This window comes from Tyto alba, unplaced genomic scaffold (genome assembly GCF_018691265.1).
Source record: "Tyto alba isolate M040663 unplaced genomic scaffold, T.alba_DEE_v4.0 Super-Scaffold_9, whole genome shotgun sequence".
Taxonomy (NCBI): Eukaryota; Metazoa; Chordata; class Aves; order Strigiformes; family Tytonidae; genus Tyto; species Tyto alba.
The window spans coordinates 23,332,557-23,353,333 of NW_024881330.1; the positions used below are offsets into that span (position 1 = coordinate 23,332,557).

General features: G+C 43.0%; 1 protein-coding gene across 5 annotated transcripts in view; it reads left to right on the forward strand.

The window, feature by feature from the left end:
* The first annotated feature begins 4,604 nt into the window (after positions 1-4,604).
* Positions 4,605-20,777, forward strand: part of SNX31 (sorting nexin 31) — a 29,799-nt gene continuing 13,626 nt past the window's right edge. For 2 of the 5 annotated variants that reach the window (XM_042786078.1, XM_042786079.1), the window contains exons 1-7: positions 4,605-4,717; positions 4,809-4,883; positions 11,453-11,567; positions 12,673-12,737; positions 13,294-13,416; positions 18,698-18,805; positions 19,098-19,208. In XM_042786078.1, coding sequence (XP_042642012.1) covers positions 4,652-4,717; positions 4,809-4,883; positions 11,453-11,567; positions 12,673-12,737; positions 13,294-13,416; positions 18,698-18,805; positions 19,098-19,208 — 663 coding nt within the window. In that variant the 5' untranslated portion in view covers positions 4,605-4,651. Of the gene's footprint in view, positions 4,734-4,808; positions 4,884-11,452; positions 11,568-12,672; positions 12,738-13,293; positions 13,417-18,697; positions 18,806-19,097; positions 19,209-20,777 lie in introns of all 5 variants that reach the window. The other 3 variants (XM_032987946.2, XM_042786080.1, XM_042786081.1) reach the window with 3 other exon arrangements.

Genomic DNA, 20,777 nt, shown 5'->3' on the forward strand with positions numbered 1-20,777 from the left:
ATGTTCAGTCCTGTCCTGATGGAGGCAGACTGGGTTAGCCTTTAATTTGCAATCGTGAAGAAGCGTATGACTAAATTTAAGAATTTTTAAAATTGGATGATAAATCCTACAAAGGACATGGTTCAGACAAGATACATACATGATGATGTTGAATGTACAACCTTAATCTTAAGTAATGTCAACTATAAAAACATTAAAGCTTTGGAGACAATATTGAAGACCTGAAAATATTTAGCACCATAATAGAAATGTTGAATTTGATATTAAAGGTTTAATGGAAGGTCTAAAGGATAATACGAAGGCCTAACTATTTGCAGGAGTGTCAAGGCCCTGGCAGGAAAGTTAAGAGCCCACCTCACTTCTGCTTGTTTCCCCAGGTTAATGTGTCTTTGAGTCTGCTGTAGTCAACCAACTAATTTTTATGTTTTCTAAGAACGTGCAAGTTATTTAACCTCTTGGATACGGGGAAACTGAAAAAGGGGGAAAAGAGGGTTTTGTCCAGCTTTGTACAAGACTTTTGTGGGTGTGTCAAGCACTAGTATCTATACCAGCCTGAAATACTAGGTAACTTTTGTGATGGAAGAAAACAATGTGGCAATTCTGCTGATCATAATGGCTTAAGAAAACAAAACCCTGTGTTGGTTAGGTATATTTTTTTCCCACTCTTGATTACATGGTAATTCCCCATTGTATAACACAGATGCCTATTTAATCAGTCTTTTTTTTCTTAAATCTTAGAGATAGTGAACAATGCATTTGTTAGTGCCTCTATCAATGTATCTTTAGAACACTACTGTAAAACTGCACCACACAGACAAGTCCATTTATTCAATAGCGATAGAGCATTGTTCCTTGGGTTAATAGGCAGCCTCACTGGCTGTCACTTCCTTCTGCCACACATTCCCTCTAGCATGTGTTGGAGGCTTACGCTGATCCTTTACTGCCCTGCAGCCACCCAGTGCTAAGCTGATTTTGCTGGATCCTCTGGTATTTCATTCCTCCAGTCCTTCTCTGTCTTCCGTTCTAACCAGAGCAAACACTTCAGAGTTTAGCAGCAGCTAAAAGCTTGCTCCTGAAAGGAATGGTGATTTGAATAAATGAATAGTACTACAGTCACCATCCACTTTCCCAAGCAGAATGTGGCTTTATGGTCAGTTAAATCAAAGGTTTGGTGCAGAGGTAATCTGGATTGCATGCATTCTCTTTGCTGTTCTGCAGAAGTATAGGAAATTTGGATTTCACTAGGGGACAAAGTGGTGGAAATCAAAATGTTCCCAAGTCAGGCAATGTCATTATGGTTGCCAGTTCACACTACTTAGGAGTCTACCCTTGAATAATTATCTTCAGTCCTTGCACCTGACCTTACCTCCTTCTCAGGAGCATTATTAATGATTGCTATGGACAACTGGATGTTGAAAGACACTCTCTTACCATTTTGGATTAGGATTCTCAGAAAAAAGGTTTTCGAAATTCTGCATCCAATAGACATATTTCTGATTGGAATAACTGGGAAGAAAAAAAAAACAAAAAACACACAAATAACACAAAACAAACCCTCTCCCCAAAACGCCAGGGTTTGTGACCCAAACTGACATGCTAGAGAGCACCCTGATCTTATCCTTGGGACCACAATTCACTAGGCTTTCATAGTTGCGTTTCTGGACATCCTACTCAGGATTAATTAGGAAGCTCCATTTCCAGGATTGATCCTTCCATTGGAGTTCTTTGAACACAAGCAGCATTTTCACTAGTTTAAATTACTGGTGAATTCTTCATAGCTTCCCCTGTACATGAGTTGTCCCTGAGAGGCAATGTGGGGTTAGAAATGCCTCCCAAGTAAGTCCAGCACAGGCTTGGATTCACTGGAATCAGAGGCTACTCTCAAAAAAGTCTGTTTTTATCTAAGATTATTTATGATCTAAGTGGGGACTTTGAATTAAACTGCCCCGTTTCCCTTGCCTCCTTGCCATCTTTCCTTTGGTCAATTAGCTGCCTCATCAACATCATGATAAGTGATACTAAGAGCCCCACACCACCTTTGCAATGAAAAGCCACAGGAAGGCTACAAAGTCTGGCAGGGAAATGCTGCATATCTTCTCTGATAGAATTTCAAAGGCAATGTGTTGATTTAAAGAGGATCTGCAGCTCAACTGCTAGCAAACGGGGCGAGTCTAGGACCTCCTTATTCTCATGTGAAGACTTGAAACCTGGGGAATCCTTGTACCCCCTACTCCCACCAGAGGATGATTTGCATTTGGAATCTTATCTCTTCTGAGCTGCAAGTCAGTATCTCTTGCTGCCTCCTCTCTTCACAGGTTTTTCCTCAATGGACAAGCCAGAAAGAGCACACACACACCACAAAAACAAACAAGCAAACAAACCAAACCAACCAAACAAACAAAAAAAAAACCCAAACAAAGAAAAGCAAACAAGATATGATTCCTCAACAAGGCAACCAGAGATTTCAGCACGATAGCAACTTAAATGCTGTTCCTTAGGCAGCTGTGAGTCCATGTGATAAGACTACTGCTGCGAGGGAAGGCTTTTAGTCCCACTTAACCTTCTGTAGGATGTGCTCAGTAATGATGGATAGCTGCTGTATCCAAATGAAAACACAGCTGTCAGGGTTACAAATTGTTAGGATGTGGCATTTGAAATGAATACAAATTTGAAACAAGTGTTTTCAGCTGCACTAAGACCACAAGGTGCACGCATAGGTGGAGCTCCCTTTGAAGGAATTGGGCAACAAGAAGAAAGGAAGAATAGTTTCAAAAAAATAATTGAAAGTTAGATTTCTCACTTATTGTAATGGGATTGAGTGAAATCATTAATAAAAAAAATAAAATGACAAGCTGGGCCAACATAATGCACCTATTGCGCATTAAGTGCTAAGAGAAGTACATCTATGCCAAATAGTCTCCTAATTCCCACATAACCTGCTAAAGAAACATCCCTAATCCAGTCATGTTCCAGCTGGCTACTGCTGTCCAGAGATATGTACTTTTTTATAGCTCTGAGCACACTTTAAAATGTTCCATGTGATACCTGAGCATTCAGAAAACAAATATGATGCCCTGGGCAGGGTAACTGGTTGTGTCACATTGCAGTAACTGGGACCTTGGGTTACACATGGTCTAGGTTAAACCTGAAGCCAGAAGATAACATAAAACAGAGATTACAGTTCAAAAAGTGGGCCTCAAACATATTGCATTGTCACATCTGTAAGTGGAAGCTTGCTTAAACCTGTCTCTTGCCACGGTTAGATCTGCCACCAAAGGCAGCTCGGTTTCCCCTCATGTGGTTTTCAGAGGGGAACCAGATTCAGGCTGATGAGAAGAGACCACCAACATAGAATAACAGCAGTAGAAAATTCCTGCCCGTGGCCCAGAGCATAGATCTTTCTTCTGTCTGCTTATACCTCACATTTTTCCACTAAATTCATTCTTCAGTTACTTTGCCTCCCAGGTACAAGTGAAGATGTGGATTTGCAAAGTGGCTTGGGATGCAAACAGGATGCACACAGGGGCCTAGCTCAGGAGGGGAAGGAAAGCTCTTCCAGAGCTCCCCAGTGTGTGGGTGTCTCATCTCCTGGGTACAACAAGGCAGCTGTGACACCAGGAGCTACAAAGTTGGCTCTGTAAGAGGGTGGTTGCGTAGGTGCTCCAGAAGTTGTCAGACTGGTTATATTTGGCTGCACAAATCAAGTTATCAAACATGTTACACAACATTATTTTATTTACTCTTCTCCATTTTCTCCAGAATGCCCACAGTTAACCAGGTTTCTTGAAAAATATGTACAAAATCTTGTTCCACTGGGAAGGGCTTTTCCCTAGATCAGTCAGTGAATCACCGCCGTTCCAAAATAGTTTTCCTCCTCTGATGAAGGGCCTTTTGGTCAGGCCAGAGTACTGCACTTATGTCAGGCCCTGGTTTGCAGGAGAGGCATTTCAGATGCATTATTTCCACATTGATGAACTCATTTCACGTCTCCAGCAGCACTGCTTGTGTAAGATTACAAGGACTTCCAGTGATTCACATGAGAAGGCCCTGATCCTGCAGCACCCTTCGCTCAGAGGTACCAGAAATACACTAAAGCTATGAAATATGGCAAGAGTGACTCATCTTTCTTGTCTGGTAATTAGTGATAAAGTCCTAGGACACAGGTGGACCTGCCGCTTTAACTATATCTGATCTCCAGTGAGGCACTGTGTGAAAAAAGGACTTTATTTTCTTATAAACCTGCTGTGCACCCCTTTCACCGGACGGTCCCTAGTTGTTGTGCCTTGAGAAGGAGTGGATTATCATCACTTCGTAGTCGCTGTGCTGTTTGCACCTCCTTCGCCAGCTCGGCACCGGCTCGCCCTTGCCACCTTTCCCAGCCAGCCCGCTTCCCCCGCGGGCACCGCTCGGCACTAATTAACCATTAACTTCACCCCCCACGTTGCCCCTCGCCCTAACGAGGCCCCTTTTTTCCGGAGGGATTTTAAATAAAAGCCGCCGCCGAGGCGATGCCTGAGGGACCACCCGGCATCGCTGCCCGCGCCCGCCGCAGCGCCCCCTGGCGTCGCGCCCTTTCCCCCCGGCGCCGCTCGGTGCCTCCCGCCCTCAGCCCCGCCGCGGCCGTGAGGCGACGGCCCGGCCCGGCCCCGCCATGAAGCTGCACTTCAGTATCACCGCCGCCGAGGAGCTGCGGGAGGAGCGCGGGGGTCGCTACGTGGTGGGCGCGGTGCGGGGTAGGGAGGGGAGCGGGCGGCGGTGGGGGGGTCGGCCTGGCCGGGGGCGCGGGTCTGACGGCGATGTGCTTGCAGCTCTACTCGGTGTGCCTGGAGGGCTTCCTGCTCGGCAAAGTGCGGTACAGCCAGCTCCGCAGCTGGGACGCGCAGGTGAGGGTCGGCCGCGGCTGGGGGGGGGGTGGGGGGGGCAGCCTGCCGGGGTGCGGGCGGGCGTCGGGCCCCGCGGCCTGGGCGGGCCCCTGTGAGGGCTGCGGGGCAGGAGGGGCTCTCCTGGCCCTCGCAGGCCCAGCGCGGGATGGGGGCAGCAAGTTGCTTCTGCCCAAATCTGCCTTATTAAAGCTTTCGTTGATGCTGATGCCTCGAGGAGGATGGGCTCGGTCCCAACCCGTGCCCTGCCCTCGCACCCCACCTGGTCCACCCAATGCTGTGCTGTCAGGGGAGCCGCTGTTGTGGAGCACCTGTATTTACAGGGTGAAGTCCAGCAGCAACTGAGAGGAAAATAAAAAACAAAAAAAAAGCCAAGAAATGTGGCAGAAGAGTATGGTAAGCTGGCTTAATCGGAAGCATTGGCTAAGCAGCAGCAGCTGTGGGCTCAAAATGACTCTTTTCCCTGACCTCTGGGAGAGAGGTGCAACTGCTTTATTAGGGTTTTTAATCCTATGAACAGCTCTAGAAAGCATATAGAGGTCAGTCTAGGTAAATTGCAGAGACAGTTGCAGGGTTTTTTGGACAAGCTAGGGGTTAACCAAGTATTGGATCCTTTGGCCCGAGTTGCCTAAGCATGTATCTCAGGAATGACCCTTTCCATGCAACCAATTACTAGGCAATTACAAAACAGCTGGAACACAAGCCTGGAGTATTCTAAGAAATAATGGGCATCGGGGAATAATACATGGCCCTAACTAACTGAAGTGGATTGTTTCAGAGTGAATCTGCCTGTTTAACTCTGCTTTTGTTTTGTTTGTTTTCTAGTTGCCTCTGTCCCTTTCCCCACTATCCTTCCTTTGGTTTTCTGAGGAAGATAAAAGGGAGCATGTGATGTTGAGCTCTACCATGGAAGCAGAGCGGCCATCAGCCTTCTTTTTGCTAGCCTGATCTCTCTGGCCTTTGCTAGTTCTTGGTTCCAAGCAAAATGTCTCTCCCAACTCTTCCATCGGTTTGGGTGCGCACTGCTGAGGGTGTCATCCCTCCCAAGCAGCCTTATTTTACCTTGACAACACTATTTTAGGACGCCTTTTGATGAAGGCTTCTTGTGGTAGTGGGTTAGGTAGATGCTCTTCCTTTTGGCAGCCTCCCCTCTGTGCTCTCAGTTGCAGTGATAGGACCACTCTGGAGCAGTTTTTCAGCCAGGTGACCCCGAATGGTGATCAGTCTATCTCTCCCAACTCTCTGTGACTGCACAAGCAGTTGGAACAGCACAGCTAAAAGCAGTTGAGTTAGCAGTAGGGCTGCCATGGGAAGCAATGTTTGCTGAGGTGTGCTTTTGTGTCCCAGCTCTGCAATTTGTTTCCCTGTGGGAGCTCTCACAGTAATATTTTGCTTTGATTAACGGAGCATTTTGGATAACATATCTGAACTAATAAACCAGCTTATGTATTTGTTTGCTTTTTCTTTAAGGCTTACCGCTTCTTGCTCAAGAGGTTTTAACTTCATTAATGCTCTCAGTGAAATCTTTCCTTTCTCTGCATCCTCTGTAACTGCTGGCTTGCCTCTTGCTGGGCTTTACAACTCGTTAGCTGATTTTTACTTTTAATTCCTTCATTCCTGCTGTTGGTAGCTACCATACTTGGTCTTGAAGCTTACAACTACACTGCTGTCCTGTAATTGTCTTCCCTATACTTATGTGAGGTTGTTCATCTATGATTATTGTATGCTGTTCTGCTTATTTTGCTTGAAATACTCTGTTAAGGTAGAAAAATGCACACATACAAGAAGTCTTAAACTCCAGGATACAGTAATTTCACCCTCCTGATCTGTCCACAAAGCCCCCCAGGTGCAACAAATCTGTGATGGCTGCAGGATGTGAATTAGAAATAAGTTTCCCCCATGGACAGGTTTCTGCATGATTATACTTGGTGGTAGTTCTTGAACACTGCTCTGGAGGATCTGTCTCTGACCTCTGTTGGATGTGATGCTGGACTAGTTGTGCCCCTGATCTCCTTCAGAGTGGCAATTTCTAAAGCACTGATATTCTACCTCTGCAAGCTTATCTTCTAACTTGTGACATAAAAATCAGGACACATAACTTTTGTTTGCGATGCTGTGCCTTACCTGCTCCTTTTCTCTTGCTGTGCGTTTTCCTGCTGCCCATTGCTTTATATTCTGAGAATGCTTCTGTTGTTTGATGCTTGCAAACTCTGTTCCTCGCTGTCTCCCAGAGCGGTTGTTCTCTACAAAAGGATTGTCTAAAGGGAGCAACTGTTGAGAGGCAGTGTAGTGTGATGGAGCATGTGAAGTTTCGGATACACTGTTGAATGGGGAGATGCAGGTGTACTAACTCTGAGCAACATTTCCTTACCTCTAGATGCCTTACCTCCAAATGGGATTCTCAGCCTTAAGATGAGCACCCAAGGCAAATGGTATAGAGGGAGGCATGAACGACAAGGAATATCCTAAGAGATCTTCCTTAGGAGGAGTTAATTAGGCAGGGCTGGCAGAAATGCTGAGGAGAGCAGGGCAGCTTTAGTCCTTCTTTTGTGGAGATAGGCACTTGTTTGTGGATTGGCAGAAGGTTCCTATCTTGGTCTAAGGGTTTACTCCCTTGACCTTCCTCTGGGAGATGGGGCTTTGTGTTGGCTGTAAGAGGGTCAAGAGGTGTCTCTGCCTTCTTCCCTTTTGCCCCTTCTTTTAGGAGCTAGAGCATTCAGTTGTGGGAAATTCAGTTTTTGATCCCTCCTGTGTCTTGAGTATTAAGGTATTAATTATTAGCAGTAGGAAGGACAGCTGAAGAACTAGTCTCCCTTTGCTTGTGATGAACACCATACATGTTGGGCAGCGTTCCTTATTGTCTGCACATGCTGAACTAAGACTTCTGTACCCATTCTCTGCAAATGACTCTGAACAGCTTCATCGGGAGTGTCAATGTCAGATGGATATACATTTTAAGGATCTAAGCTTTGGCCCTGGATTTATATAAGGACAGCTAGGCAGTGCTCTGTACTGTAGCTGTGTTTTCGTCTGGCTTAAGTTCTGTGGGGACTGCACACCAACCAGAGCATCCCTAATAGAGCTGTGGGACTTTATTCTGCTTATGGAGAGGTAAGGCTCCCTTGCAAGAATATACAAGTGGCAGAAACTTCTAGAGTGAGGCTAGAGATTACCTGATCAGTGGTCTGTGCACTGAAAATATTACTGGATTTCCTTGAAATGGAACAGTTGCTGTCCCTGGTTTCCACCTTTGATGTTGTGATGTTTGAATTCGGCTTTTCAGTTTGGTAGCTGCTTAGCACATCCCTTATATCAAATATGATAATAAGAACCTATGTTCTGTTGTAGGACTGAAAGGAACAGATAATTTCTTGCAATTTTTGGAGTATTCACTGGTTTACTTCAAGTCAGGGAGTGAATAGGAAGTGTCCCCTGTAGGATTAAGAGTGAAATGCAACACTGATGGACTCTGGTCATGATACCAGCCTCTGTTGAGTCAGTTAGCAGCATCTGTGATTGCTATGAACAACTGTTGGGAAAAGAGTTTTAAAAAAATCTGTTAATAATGATAAAACAATTGGTAAAAAGGAATTAAATATAGAAAATGGTTTTTAAAACTTCATTTAGCCAATCATGTACTGGAATAGTCTCATACCTTTGATTGCTTGGGTAGTTTCTACATACATATATTTTAATTTTCACATGAAACATGTTTAAGCATTTTTAATCTTAGAATGGTGTCTCTTCCTTTTTTTAATATTTAATCGGGTAACTGAGAAGGAAATGTCTAGAGGCTTCTACATTCTGTTTAGAATTCATACATAATAGCTTCATAGTTATAACACTGCTCTGTTTTTTCGTAGCACTTTTTTTTTCTGGTGCTCTGTCTGACTTCAACATTTGCACACCTATGATGGAGTGTGGCCCTGGGTGAAATAGCTCGTCTAGACAGCATAGGCAGGACCTGACACAAAAAAGCAAACCTATGGAATTAGACTAAGTAGGAGATGATTAATTCTGGTCAACTACACTTTAAATTTGATGATGTCTCCTCCTGGGGAAGGGAGTATTTATTGCAGAAAGATGAAAAAGAAACAGCACCAACTGTGGCATGTGTTTTTACTCCCCTTTTTGAAGACACTAGATCTTAGAGCTTAAAGCTGTCATATTTAGGGAAACTGCCCTATCTATTTTAGGTGGAAATCTTGGAGGAAGAATAAGTACGTCTTCCACCAGGTTGGAACACCCTGTCTGGAGTTCTAGCACAGCCAGATTTAAGCTTGTTCTCATGATCCAGTCTCCGTGGGCTTTCCTGCCACTTGCTCTTGAAGGTGCCTCTGGGGTGGGGAGGTGGAAGTGGAGCTGTGCCCAGCCTCGGTGCTGGGCTGTGAGACAGGACAGGCCCTGGCAGCTGCTGTGTGGTGTTGGCAGGAGCTGTACAGAGTGTTTGCAGAGAAGTTGCTTGGTCAGACACACAGAGGCCAAAGGATGCGAGTCCTCCCCTTGGACAGCTTGTGGAGCAGGATGGCTTTGAAGTACCTGTCTGATCAAGTAGGTCCAGTCAAGAGAAAATGGCACTGCTCAGGGTGCCCTGGCCTGGGGCTGGGACACATGCCTTCTGTGGAGTGGCTTCAGGTTGCAGAAATAAACCCAGAGCTTCAAAAAAAATTTTCATAAGCAGATTTTGGGTAGGGGACCCATGTCTTATGTTGGCATGGCATGGCAGGGCAGCAGGCAGTCGGCACCTGGCACCACCGGGTACAGTGTAGTTGTTGACTTGCATTTAAAATGTAGCCTAGGCTGCTGAGTTTGTGAAGACAAATACTAGCTAGTTTCATTCTGCTAGAGGGAAACTTCATGCTGGTGGCTGATAGTCTGGTGGACTTGCAGCACTGTATGCAAATACACACTTAAACTTCATAGGCATTTTTCTTTAATTCTTTGAGAAGTTTCTCTTTGTAGCCCAAATCCTGAGGACACACAATTGCATTTCAAGAAACTTACCAAGCAGTCAGCACTGAGATGAATTCATTTTTTTTTTAAGTAGCCCAGAGTCTCGGCTTGGGCAAACTGATAACAGGCAGCACCACTTTGTGTGGGTGAGGCATGGCCTGAGCGCAGAGGGAAGGGAGAGGACCTCCTCATTGTCAGTGCGGCTCTGGCTTTCTGATGTCTGGCAAATTTTTTTTTCTGTAGCTCTTCAGTTTGCCTGCCTGTAGAGCAGAGATAATACTTTTCAGTCCCTGGGGGAAGATCACATATGTGAAGAACTTTGAAGATAAAAAGCACTCTATAGTAGCTATTACTGTTAGCTTTACATAAAACCAAAGCATGTAGTGTTATCTAACTCTTCTATGCTGTGTATCTCAGAACAATTCACGCATATCTAATAATCAAGAACTCAGAATAGTGGTGTGTTGCCAATTTAGGGAAAGTGGACCTGTGAGAGAATGCCTCACTTCTGTTTTAGCCAACAGACAGGAAAAGGTATTGCTAATTCTTGCAATGGTACACTTTTTTTTTTCTTCAAGCTTGAGCTGCTGGAGTAATGTGAAAGACTTGGGCAGCTGGGACAGAGGGAAAATGTCATTTTTCACAGGATTTACTGACACCAATTGCTGAATTGAATACTGGTGCTTAAAATGTACTTAGTAGTTACGCCTCAGCTTACTATAGGAATGTCATTTTTCTGATCAGATGCCATATTGTTTTGATTTAGGTGAAGGAATGTTTCCAGTCAAACTTGCTGTATTTTTCTGTTTAGCATTGTGCATATTGGGAAGGTAAACATAGCTCATCCTTCTCTTGAGATAATTTGCCTATAGAAGAGAATTTTTACACTTCCAAGTGACCAACTACTGCCCAAACCTATATTGGAACTACCTTATGTTATCATAAGATAATGTAATTGTGGTTCTCTAATCCTTTCAGGTCTGTTATAAATGAGGTAGGGTTTGTACAGAGACATTCTGCTCTTGTTACCCAGCTGATAGAGCTGGAGAAAGGATCAAACTTTCAGATGATTTGTATTCCTGAATGATTCTCTGTTTTTTGTTGCGGGCTTTCTTTTTTCCCTTTGAAAATATTAGATTATCTGATAAAGGCTACTACCTCTCACAGGCAAAATAATAAAATCCTTTGAGGTAGCACAAGTCAAGGGCAGAAGTCACCAGCTCTTAGAGTTCTGTGGGTATAGATCAAAGAAATCCTCTATGGACATATTGGGAGGAGAAGAAATCCGTAACTGTATCTTGTTTGTCCATGAGGTTTATAAGACCTAGATGATTAGGCTGATACTTTCCTGGCCCGGAACAGGAGTTCAGAAGTGGTAAGGCTGTAAAAAGGAGAAACCCATCAAAAGAGGTTGCTCACTTCATCTGTCTTGGTGGCTGCCTAGGCAGAGTCTTTGTCCTCGCTGTGGGCCCTGAGGACCATCAGGGAGGTGCAGGGTGGGAACCCTGTGCCCTTTGTAGGTCATCAAGTCTTGCTGTTAAAACAAGAGAGCATTGAAAGCTCCTTGGAAACTGAGTACTTCTTCACTGATGCAGAACTTTCCTTTGGCTGTTTTGCAGCTGAGGCAGCTTTTCGGAAGTGCCGTGCCTTCTTTCCCTCCTAAGTTTTACCTGGCAATGACCAAGTCGATGGCAGATGAGAGACAGTCTCAGCTGGAGCAGTACCTTCAGAATGGTAAGCTTGGCTATAACAACCTGATCAGCTTTCATACGTAGGGCTTAACCATTAGAGGATGTGTCTACAATAGTGACTGTAGGGTGCTTTACCTTCTATACTGAGCTGAGTAAGGGTGTATCTAAAAGGCTGGTGCTAAGCATTGCAGCACTGTCCTGTCTACTGGTTCACTGGCTTTAGAACAGCAGCATATCGTATTTCTTATTTCTGAAGCAGCTGCCTTTCTGCTTTACTTTCCCAAAATGTAAGGGTGCAGTTTCACACTAAACTTAAGCCAGCTTGGCCTTCTGGTGGCAGCCTGTAGTCTGGCTGTTCTGTGTTCTTCCGGATCAGTGAACTGAGCAACCCATCCCTGCTGCTTCACAACTGCCAAAGCTGACACAGGGCCAGAGTGTGAGCACTCACGGCTGGTCGGTAAGAGGGAGGCAAAAAAGACAGGCACTTGGACCGGTAGAAGTGTAATATGGAACTGGGCTCTGCATAAACTTCTTCCCTTCAAGGGTTTCCAGGCAGACTTGTGAGAATTATAACAGGAGCTTTGCTGAAAAATTAAATTTCAGGTGTGATGTATTGTGTTATAAACCAGGTCTGCAGGATCCCTAGAATGCATCTTGTGAGTTTCATGTAAGCCAAGAAATAAAAAAAAATAACCATTTCAATTATACAAAAAGAAGGATGTGTGAAGGGATGAGCTTAAAGAAGTTTTGTAGCCTCTGGTCTCAGATACTCTGTGCCAAAACTTACAAAACAAACTCAAGATTAGTCTTTAAAGTCTTACTTAGTGATTATTTTATCTTTTTCACCTGAGTATTCAACAGTTCCTTTTAGAGTTACTGGCCACGAGTGATCATGGAATTACGTGGCCAAGAACCTTCCTGTAGTCTTGCTTTGGGAGAATAGCAACACTACGTATATTTTGCACTGCTTGTAGCTTCATTGATTTAACAGGCTAGTAAAGGTAGCTGTGCAGAAACTAAAGTAAAGTAGCACTGACAGTTTAACCAAAAGCCATGTTGTATACATCTTGTTTTTAGACACTAGCCATGTTTTTCACCTTTTGGCTAAGTTTGCTTTCCTCCCTCCCCGTTTTCCTCTTGTTTTTCAGTTACTTTGAATTCAAATATTACCAATAGTGATGTCTTCACAGGTTTTTTCCAAAAGCTACAGCAGGTAAGTTTTGAATTTTTCAACCAAATATTTTGTTATATGAAAGAGTTGAAATATTGTCCTACCTCCTGAGTTCAAGGCTTCCTTTGCTATCTTCCTTTCCTTGTGTTCTTAACATATTGGTCTGTCTTGTAAAGCAGTGAGTTCTGATGACAGAGTGCTCTCTGTGTAGCCTGGCTGGCAATAATAATAGTATTGCTATTGTTTTGTCCATGTATGAACTTGTTTCTCTCATGGAAAGAACTATTTGCTTTGTTTTTATATCCTGTGGCATATCGGATGAATCTTTTGCCTCTAAACAGTTCCCAGAAGAGTCTTTGTGAGAGCTCAATAGAAGGATTACACACATTCTTGGGGTTTGCAACTGTAAATGCTTTTTGGTGGTGTCAGTGCTTTGGACTAATAAGTGTATTGATGACTGCTGTGAAAATGTCATGTTCTCTTATCTTGCAGCTGTAGTGATGGGCAGAATCTGGCATGTATTTGTGTTGTTGCAACCTAAATGACTTTTGAAATCCATTTTAATGTTGTCCATGACATGTATGATCTTTCTTGGCAGGCTTGGAGCCTGGATAGCTTTTTCTTGTGTCTGACTACTGCGAGGTGCCATATGTCCCATTTCTTCCCTTACCTCCTCTCCAGCTGCTGTGGTCCTTATGAGGATAGTTGTGTTTTGGAGCAGGTGGGTGCAGTATGACTCCAACAGCCTTTTTAGGGAGGGGATGCTGCATTAGTTTTCTGTGAAGTGCTTGGCATGCTGCTGGTGTTGCTCTAACTCCACTTGCAGTGAGTTGTTCTGGAGAGAGGGGATGTTTTGAAGGACTGAGTAAGAGTTTTGTGACTCTAGAGCCCTTCACTTGTTATATGTGATTAAGGTATGTCAGGGGAGTTCAGAAAGGCTTTAGAAAATGGTGTGAAGAAGTATTCCTAACAAATTCTAGAAAGATTTTTCCTGTGTACTTCATAGATAAAAAGATACAGTTTATCTATAGTCTCTTAAATTCAGACCTACCAAAGAACTCAAGACAGTGAACAAAAATCTCCTTTCTGATTAGAGTTTTCTTTTGCGAGAAGCAGTCTCTCTTAGTTCTGATCCAATGCCTGTTATAGCCCCACAGACAACTCCCAGCAATTACTGCTGAGTCTTAATTAGTCTTGATGAGACTGATAACAGGTCTGCTAAAGAAAGTTAAATCTGTCAGGAAGGCCTGCAGTTTGCCCTCAAAAACTGCGAACTGACTTTGACAAAGTTCTGGCAGGAAATAACTTTTCAAAATGCATGTTTGCAGTGCTTGAAGATGTCTTTTGGCATGCCAGTATTGTGGATTACTCTTAACATACCACCAGAAATGATGTTGTGTATTTAGGTTTTTGTTTACTGCAGGCCCTTTTGGTGAAGAGGGATGACTTGATGAATACATGTGTAATACTTGATTTATGTACACATGTGTGTGCTTATTAAGGCATGTGATGACAGTGATGTCAAAAGCAGTGATTTTGTAGAGTTCAAGGTAAGCACTGAATTATATCTTAAATGTTAGTGCAAGGTCAGTACATTCTCAAGACATAAAATTAACCCAAATTTCTGTTCCACAATACAATGGACTTTCATACACAATGTTTAGGCTTCCTGCTTGGCAAAGACAGTAGTTCTCCAGCTTTTTTTGTTTACAATTTAAACTTTAAATGGTTGTATTTACATAAACTACTGCTTCGTAATACAAGTAGCAGTAGTGCTTCATGTGTTCTTTCATTATGGTAAAGAACAAACTCCTAAGAGAGATCAAATAACTCTGTGAAAGACAGGACTGCATCCACTGTCGTTAGCTGTGCACAGTGCCTTTAACTGGTGTAACTGACAGCTGAATAAGTATTCGTTTTGGCTATTAAAGAATCTCACTCAACAAACTGGCTTTGTGCATGTTCCAGTACTTATTAGTATACTCTGACTTGTGAGATATTTTATGGCAGAGTGACAAAATTTCTGTAGCAGCATTGAAAGACACAGAGTGAAGTTCATCTTTAAAGCACCTTTGTACTGTTCTTTCCTTCTCCATCACTGAAGATGCGTAGGCAGCACTTAGTGTCCTACATGTTGCTTAGGAGTGAAAGCATAGTTAGGGTTTCAGTGTTGCTGCTATTTAGTGTTAAAACCAGCATTAACCCAAACTTGCTCTTGTTTGTTACATTGCAAGAGTGATGATTAATGAAAGATTTGAGAATAAAACATTGTTCAAATGATGAAATAGCATGCTCCTTTTCTGACAATGACATGGACTGGCTTTGATTAGTTGGTCTTGGTTATCCGAAACAAGTTAGTGCACACCTGTACAAGCAACCTGCCAGCTAAAGTGGGAGAAGTGGCAGAGGGACCACACTGCAGGTGGCAGTGAACAGGAAGCAGTTGGCCACTTTTCTGCCACCACAGCTACCTACTGAGCACAGATCTGTCTGCAGGTAAAACCAGTGCAGCTTTTATAATAGAAACCTTCAGTTTTAATAGAATAAGATAGGAAACTAGAGATGAATGAGATTACAAAGCTAAGGGGTTTTTCCTACAAATTCTCCTGCTGCCTCTTTTCACTTTCACTTCTATCTTCCATTATGAGAGAGAATAGAGCTGTCCTCTCAGGTAGTCTGCTAGTGCTTGCTTCATTTTCTTGGCTTGTCTTAAAACCAGCAGTATTTAAGCTTCTAGTTGAAGATATTAATATATGTCACTGAGTAGAATAGAAGTTGCAAAAGAAAAATCAAACTGAGTTTGAGACCTTTTTGGTCCTTGTCCTGTGTTTTGCTTCTGAATGAGGTTGTGAAGGGTGTGCTGAGACCAGCATTCCCCGGAGTGGGAGTGCCATGCAAGGACCTTGGCTTTACTGCAGCTGCCTGACAGTGTTGAACATGATTCCTCTGTATCTGCACTCAGCATCACACCAACCAGCTATATCCCCCTGATCAGATCTGACAGGACAAACTTTTCAAGTGGAGGCAAGCCCATGCAGGTTAACCCTGCTTTCCAGGCCCCTGTTTTTGCCCAGCACCACCTTTACCTGTTGCATAGGTTGTTACTGGTTTCTTCTTATAGCAGGTGTGCTCTGGCTGTTTCCCCAGCAACCTAATCTCATGGGAGAAGTTTTCAGGGCTCCTGACACATGGAGAAGCAGCTTGGCACAGTGGATGAATGTTGCTGAAATATTTACTGACACTGTCGTGTAGCAGAGTTGAACAACCTAAACCATAACCTCCCTGCCTCTCCACTCTTCCAAACCCTGCGAACTTGGCCAGTGACCAAGCTGGAGAGACAGATTCAGCATATGCCCCACTACCTCCAGCCCCTAAAGACAAATGGCACTGTTCTTGCAAGAAGTCATTAACAAGATGAGACTGTTGTGGCTGTGTTGTGTTGTCTTCTTTTTCATCAGGAGAAAGACAGTATGAGCAGGTACATACATCCCTGTCAGTCTCATTTTAATGCAACTCATCTATATCCTTGAATGTAATCTGAGATCATGGTCTCTGTATTGGGCACTCATGGAGTAATGTGGTGTATTCAGGATGCAGCTATGAGGACAACCAGTCATTATGCATTTATGAATAAAATTGAGACATATTTCCTTGCAGCAGCAGAGGTTCGGAGTTAACGACTGGCAGGCTAATATTTTTCAGTCTGTGTTGCTGGTGAACAGCAGATAACTAAAGATAAACTAAAGCAGGTTGTTTTTTGGTTTTGTGTTGTTTTTTTTTTTTTTTTTAAAAAAAAAAAGACTGTGGAAACCACTGGTTTAAGTATTAAACAGTGACACTTTAATGTGACCATTCTAGACGGGACTGAGATTTTCTTTTCTCTAATAGATCCTTTCTTGTAGATCCTCAAATTAATCTGCCTACTAATATGTTGCATGGTGTTTTTGAAGAATTCAAACTGCTTGGAAGTAGCTTGAAAGTTTGCATCGTGTTTTTCTTCCCCTCATGACTGCTGAGCAGTGAGGCAGCAAATAGGGTAGGGTGCTGCAAGCTGTGGCTCCCTTTGAATGGCAGAAGGGTAGAGTGGCCTTTGTGTCTGACCCTGGGCTGCCACAGTGGACGAGGTGACCTGTACCCAGGCTGTGAAAGCTGCAGGAGCAGCAGTGAGGATCTGGCAGAAGTAGATGCATAAAGTCCTCTGTGTCCTTTCCCTACAGGAGTTTCAGCATTAACAGCCCACACCCCAAGGCACTTACTGCGGTGTGTGGGCCTTTGCACTCACCTTCACCCCCCAGTGCTGCTGCTGAGTCCTGGGTAGTAAACTGGCTATACAGCGACCTGCTTGCTCTTCATTGAGAGCCAATAATGAGTTACATGTCTCTATCTCTTTCTGATAATTTCATTCCATATTTCTTCCACATTTCACATACATTTTTATCACATGTGAAGTGTTTCATACCAAAGTATGTGCACCAAAGGCATTTGTGAGGAAGTCTCTGCTTCTTCCTCTTTGAGGAAAGTAGTAAAGTACTCAGGAAAACATAGGAGATGATCCTCAGTGTAAGAGAGAGGGGCTTTATCTCCACAGAAGCAAAGTAATGCTTATTTTAATTAAGAGGAATGACTAGACCTGTCTCCTGGATAAGAAAGAAATTAGTTTGAGGCTAAAGATTAAATCTGTGTGGATCCCCAGAAGGACTTCAGACAGGGCATTGGCTAATACCTTGAGGTTCTCTTGTTCTTTAATACATGCAAACAAATGTGTAGGCATGCAGATAGGTGAAACACTAGGTGTTAAGAAAATCTGTGGGAAGTCTGTTTAAATAATAAAGATTGTTTTGGTTTGGTTTTTCTCAAGACTTTTTTTTCCCCACATATCATTCTACCAACTTTTGACAATATGTTCTTAATTTTTAGATGTTGTGGAAGAAAACGCTTTTTGTTTGCATTTGATCTTACCTTGAAATAACTCTTAATTCAGCCAGATTTAATGGAAAAGATTGTCTTTATGACCCCAAAAGTTGCTAATCTGGGCTGAGTTAGTTAATTGGAGTCATACATCCTAGTATGTTCTCCGGGGTACCCAAAAAGGGGTAATGGAGCACACAGCATAAATGTCAGCCCTGCCACCCTGCTTTTGTTGATATCACAGGAGTCAGGAGATGCTCCTGTATACAGGCACCATGAAGACTTTGCAGCAAGACAGTGAGAGTCCTTGAAACCTAAGGGCTCCTAGGGAGTCTCTCATATCTTCCACCAGGCTAGCAAAGGTGGATACAAGAAATTAAATTTTAATGTTGCATGCAGTATGTACAATTACAGCATTTTCCTCCACTGTGAATTTCAAAGGAAGTACCTCTCCTTAATTAGCAAAAATGCCAGAAGGACCATTGCTGTCCTCTGATACAGGGCAGTCAACAGCAGGAAGAGTTGCAGCAATGAGTTTCTGCCACCTCGTGATGCATCACCAAGGGAGTTCTCAAACTAGTCTCCATTCTTTTGAAACAAGTAACTGACTTCTCATGCATAGCAAGGCATGGGGCTTTCTGAGACTGAGCTCAGGGAAGTCTTCTAGGGAAATACAAAGTCTTGATATAAACCCACTTGAGAATACTCCATTCCTGTGCACTATCTCACTGTTAAAATGTGTGCTTTACTTCTAGTCTGACTGCGTCTATCCTCAGCTGACAACCAATGGTCTGGCTTCTGTACTTTAGTTTTCCAGATTGCAAATCACCACTTTAATATGTCTAGACATAAGACAGTTCTCTGAGGTCACTTATTTGAGACCTGTTTTCTCATGACCTAAATGCTTTTAGGTTTCTTCTTTATATCCCCTCTCCATTTGCGGTCGTTTTGAACCTTGGGCACTGGCACTACACAGGATTCCAGTAGCAGTGGGTCTGGTATATTAAGATACCATAGCCTCATTATTCTTTCTGGAGTTTTTCCTGATTATGGGTACAGTGATGCTTTTTTTTTCTTGTTTTCCTTTTGGCAAGATTGCGGTGTTGAATATTCACATGCACCTATTTATCCACCTCCTCTTTTTGGAGTCTCTACTGCCTAGGACAGTGGCTGTGTCATTCCTACAGACACTGAGATATGAGGTAACCTGTGCTCAGCTTAACATTGAAGTGACTCTCCTCTAATTCTTCAGTATCTTCCCACTTGCTGCTCTGCATATGTTTTGGTGGTTTGTTTTTGTGGTTTTTTTGGTTTTTTTTTTTTTTTTTGTCATCTACAGGCTTTAACAGTAATTTTAGTAACTAATTGATTAGTAAATAGCAATCTCAATTGTTTCTTTTACATGAGTAAATAACGAAAAGGGTCATCAGCACCTTTGGAAGGGCACCAGCAATATGGAAAGCAATAAAACAGTGTTCTGTTTCTACCTAACAGGATACATTTAAGATCCAAACCCAGAGAGCCTTTTTGGATGTTTACCTTGCTGATGGCAGCAATATTAGACTTGATATCCAGACATCGGACACTGCAGAAAGAATATTGGAGGTAATGGAGTTTCTACAACTGTGTTGAGATTTTTCATTTGTGAGAAGTGGACAAAAATTAATATAATTTCAGTCAAGAAAGAGTAAAACTCCCTATTTGAAGACATACAAGAATATCTTCAGTGGCTTTTGAGGGGTTTATTGTACTAGGGGCAAGGGGTGTTGGGGGTGTTGATGATTTTGCAGATGATCTTTTTTGATTCTTACACTTGTCCATAATTTACCTCCTCTTAATGTTACGTGCCCTCTGCTTCTATGGCATTTGGCTGTCAAGTTCAGGTTTCCTTCATATATAATAGAAGCAGAAAATATATGCTATTCCTTATGGGGACACATTCTTAATTAACCCCACCTTTGGTTTAGAATAGTGTAGGTGAAAGTGCTTGAACACTGTAGTCAGAAACAGTGGTCTAGTCTTAGCTTATGTCTTAGCTGGTGCACTGCTGTTAAAACTTAGTGTGCAACTGATATGTCCTGCTTTTCTGCATGTTTCTCCTTTACTTGTCTTATGTCCTTTGATGTTTGCTGTGAAACTGTAGGACTTCCTTTGCAGAATTGTGGCAGTTCTAGCACTGTGGCTCTGGGATGACTGTAACAGCTGTTGAATACATACAGTAAACAATTGCTAGTTACATTTTGAAACCAGTAGCAACCAAATGTTTACACAACTGGCTGGCTTGTGTTTGAAACTTTCAGCTGTGATTCCCTTCATATGCCAGGAGAGGAGGAGCAGCAGTAGCTCTGCATATTTTGTGCATTTGCACGGGTGTGTGCATGAGCAAGACTGAAGCCTCTTCCTCAGTTGCTCCCATTTCCTAATTTTAACAGCAATAACAAAGCATACACCTGCCAGATGGATACTTTTCTTTGTCACGGGAATCTGAAATTTCATCTCATCATACAGAAAATTGTGTACTGTATTTCTGTTGTGCCTTTGCAATCTGAGTTTGTGGAGGTAGCTCTCAGCTGGCCATAGATACAAGCTAGCACGGTGTGTATTTGCTCCCCTCTGTCAAGCTGACAGGTGTTAGTCTGGCCATAGAACACAGAGTATCTGTTCACAGTTACCGTGAGTTGGATAACATAGGGTAACCCCTTGCTGGCTTTGTTCTGCCATGGGGCTTGCACTACCTGAGGCAATGCCAGGACCAGTTCTTCCACGGGAAGATAAGTGTCAGAGTTGGCCTTAGACCCTGCAACAGGACAGTTGTGGGGGCTGAGAATGGGGTGGGAGATGCTGAAGGTAAAAAGTGTTGGGGGATGGCAGGGAGATAGGAATTTTGATTTGGGAAGAGAGCAGTAGGTGCTAATAGGGTGGAGGAAGTAAGGAGACATTTTTAGATAGGAGACTTACATAGGGACCTTGAGTAAGGAAAGGATTTGCTGATATACTTTTAAAAAAATACTAATAATTTGGGCTTGATAAACTTGTTAGGTTTTCGTGGGTCAAGGCAATTTCCAAGCCGGACAGTGGTGTTGTATGTTGCTTTGTATATTGCATTTATAGGTGTTCAATGTTTATGTGGCACTGTAAAGAAACAATGACATTTGAAATAGGACTTTTAGGAAT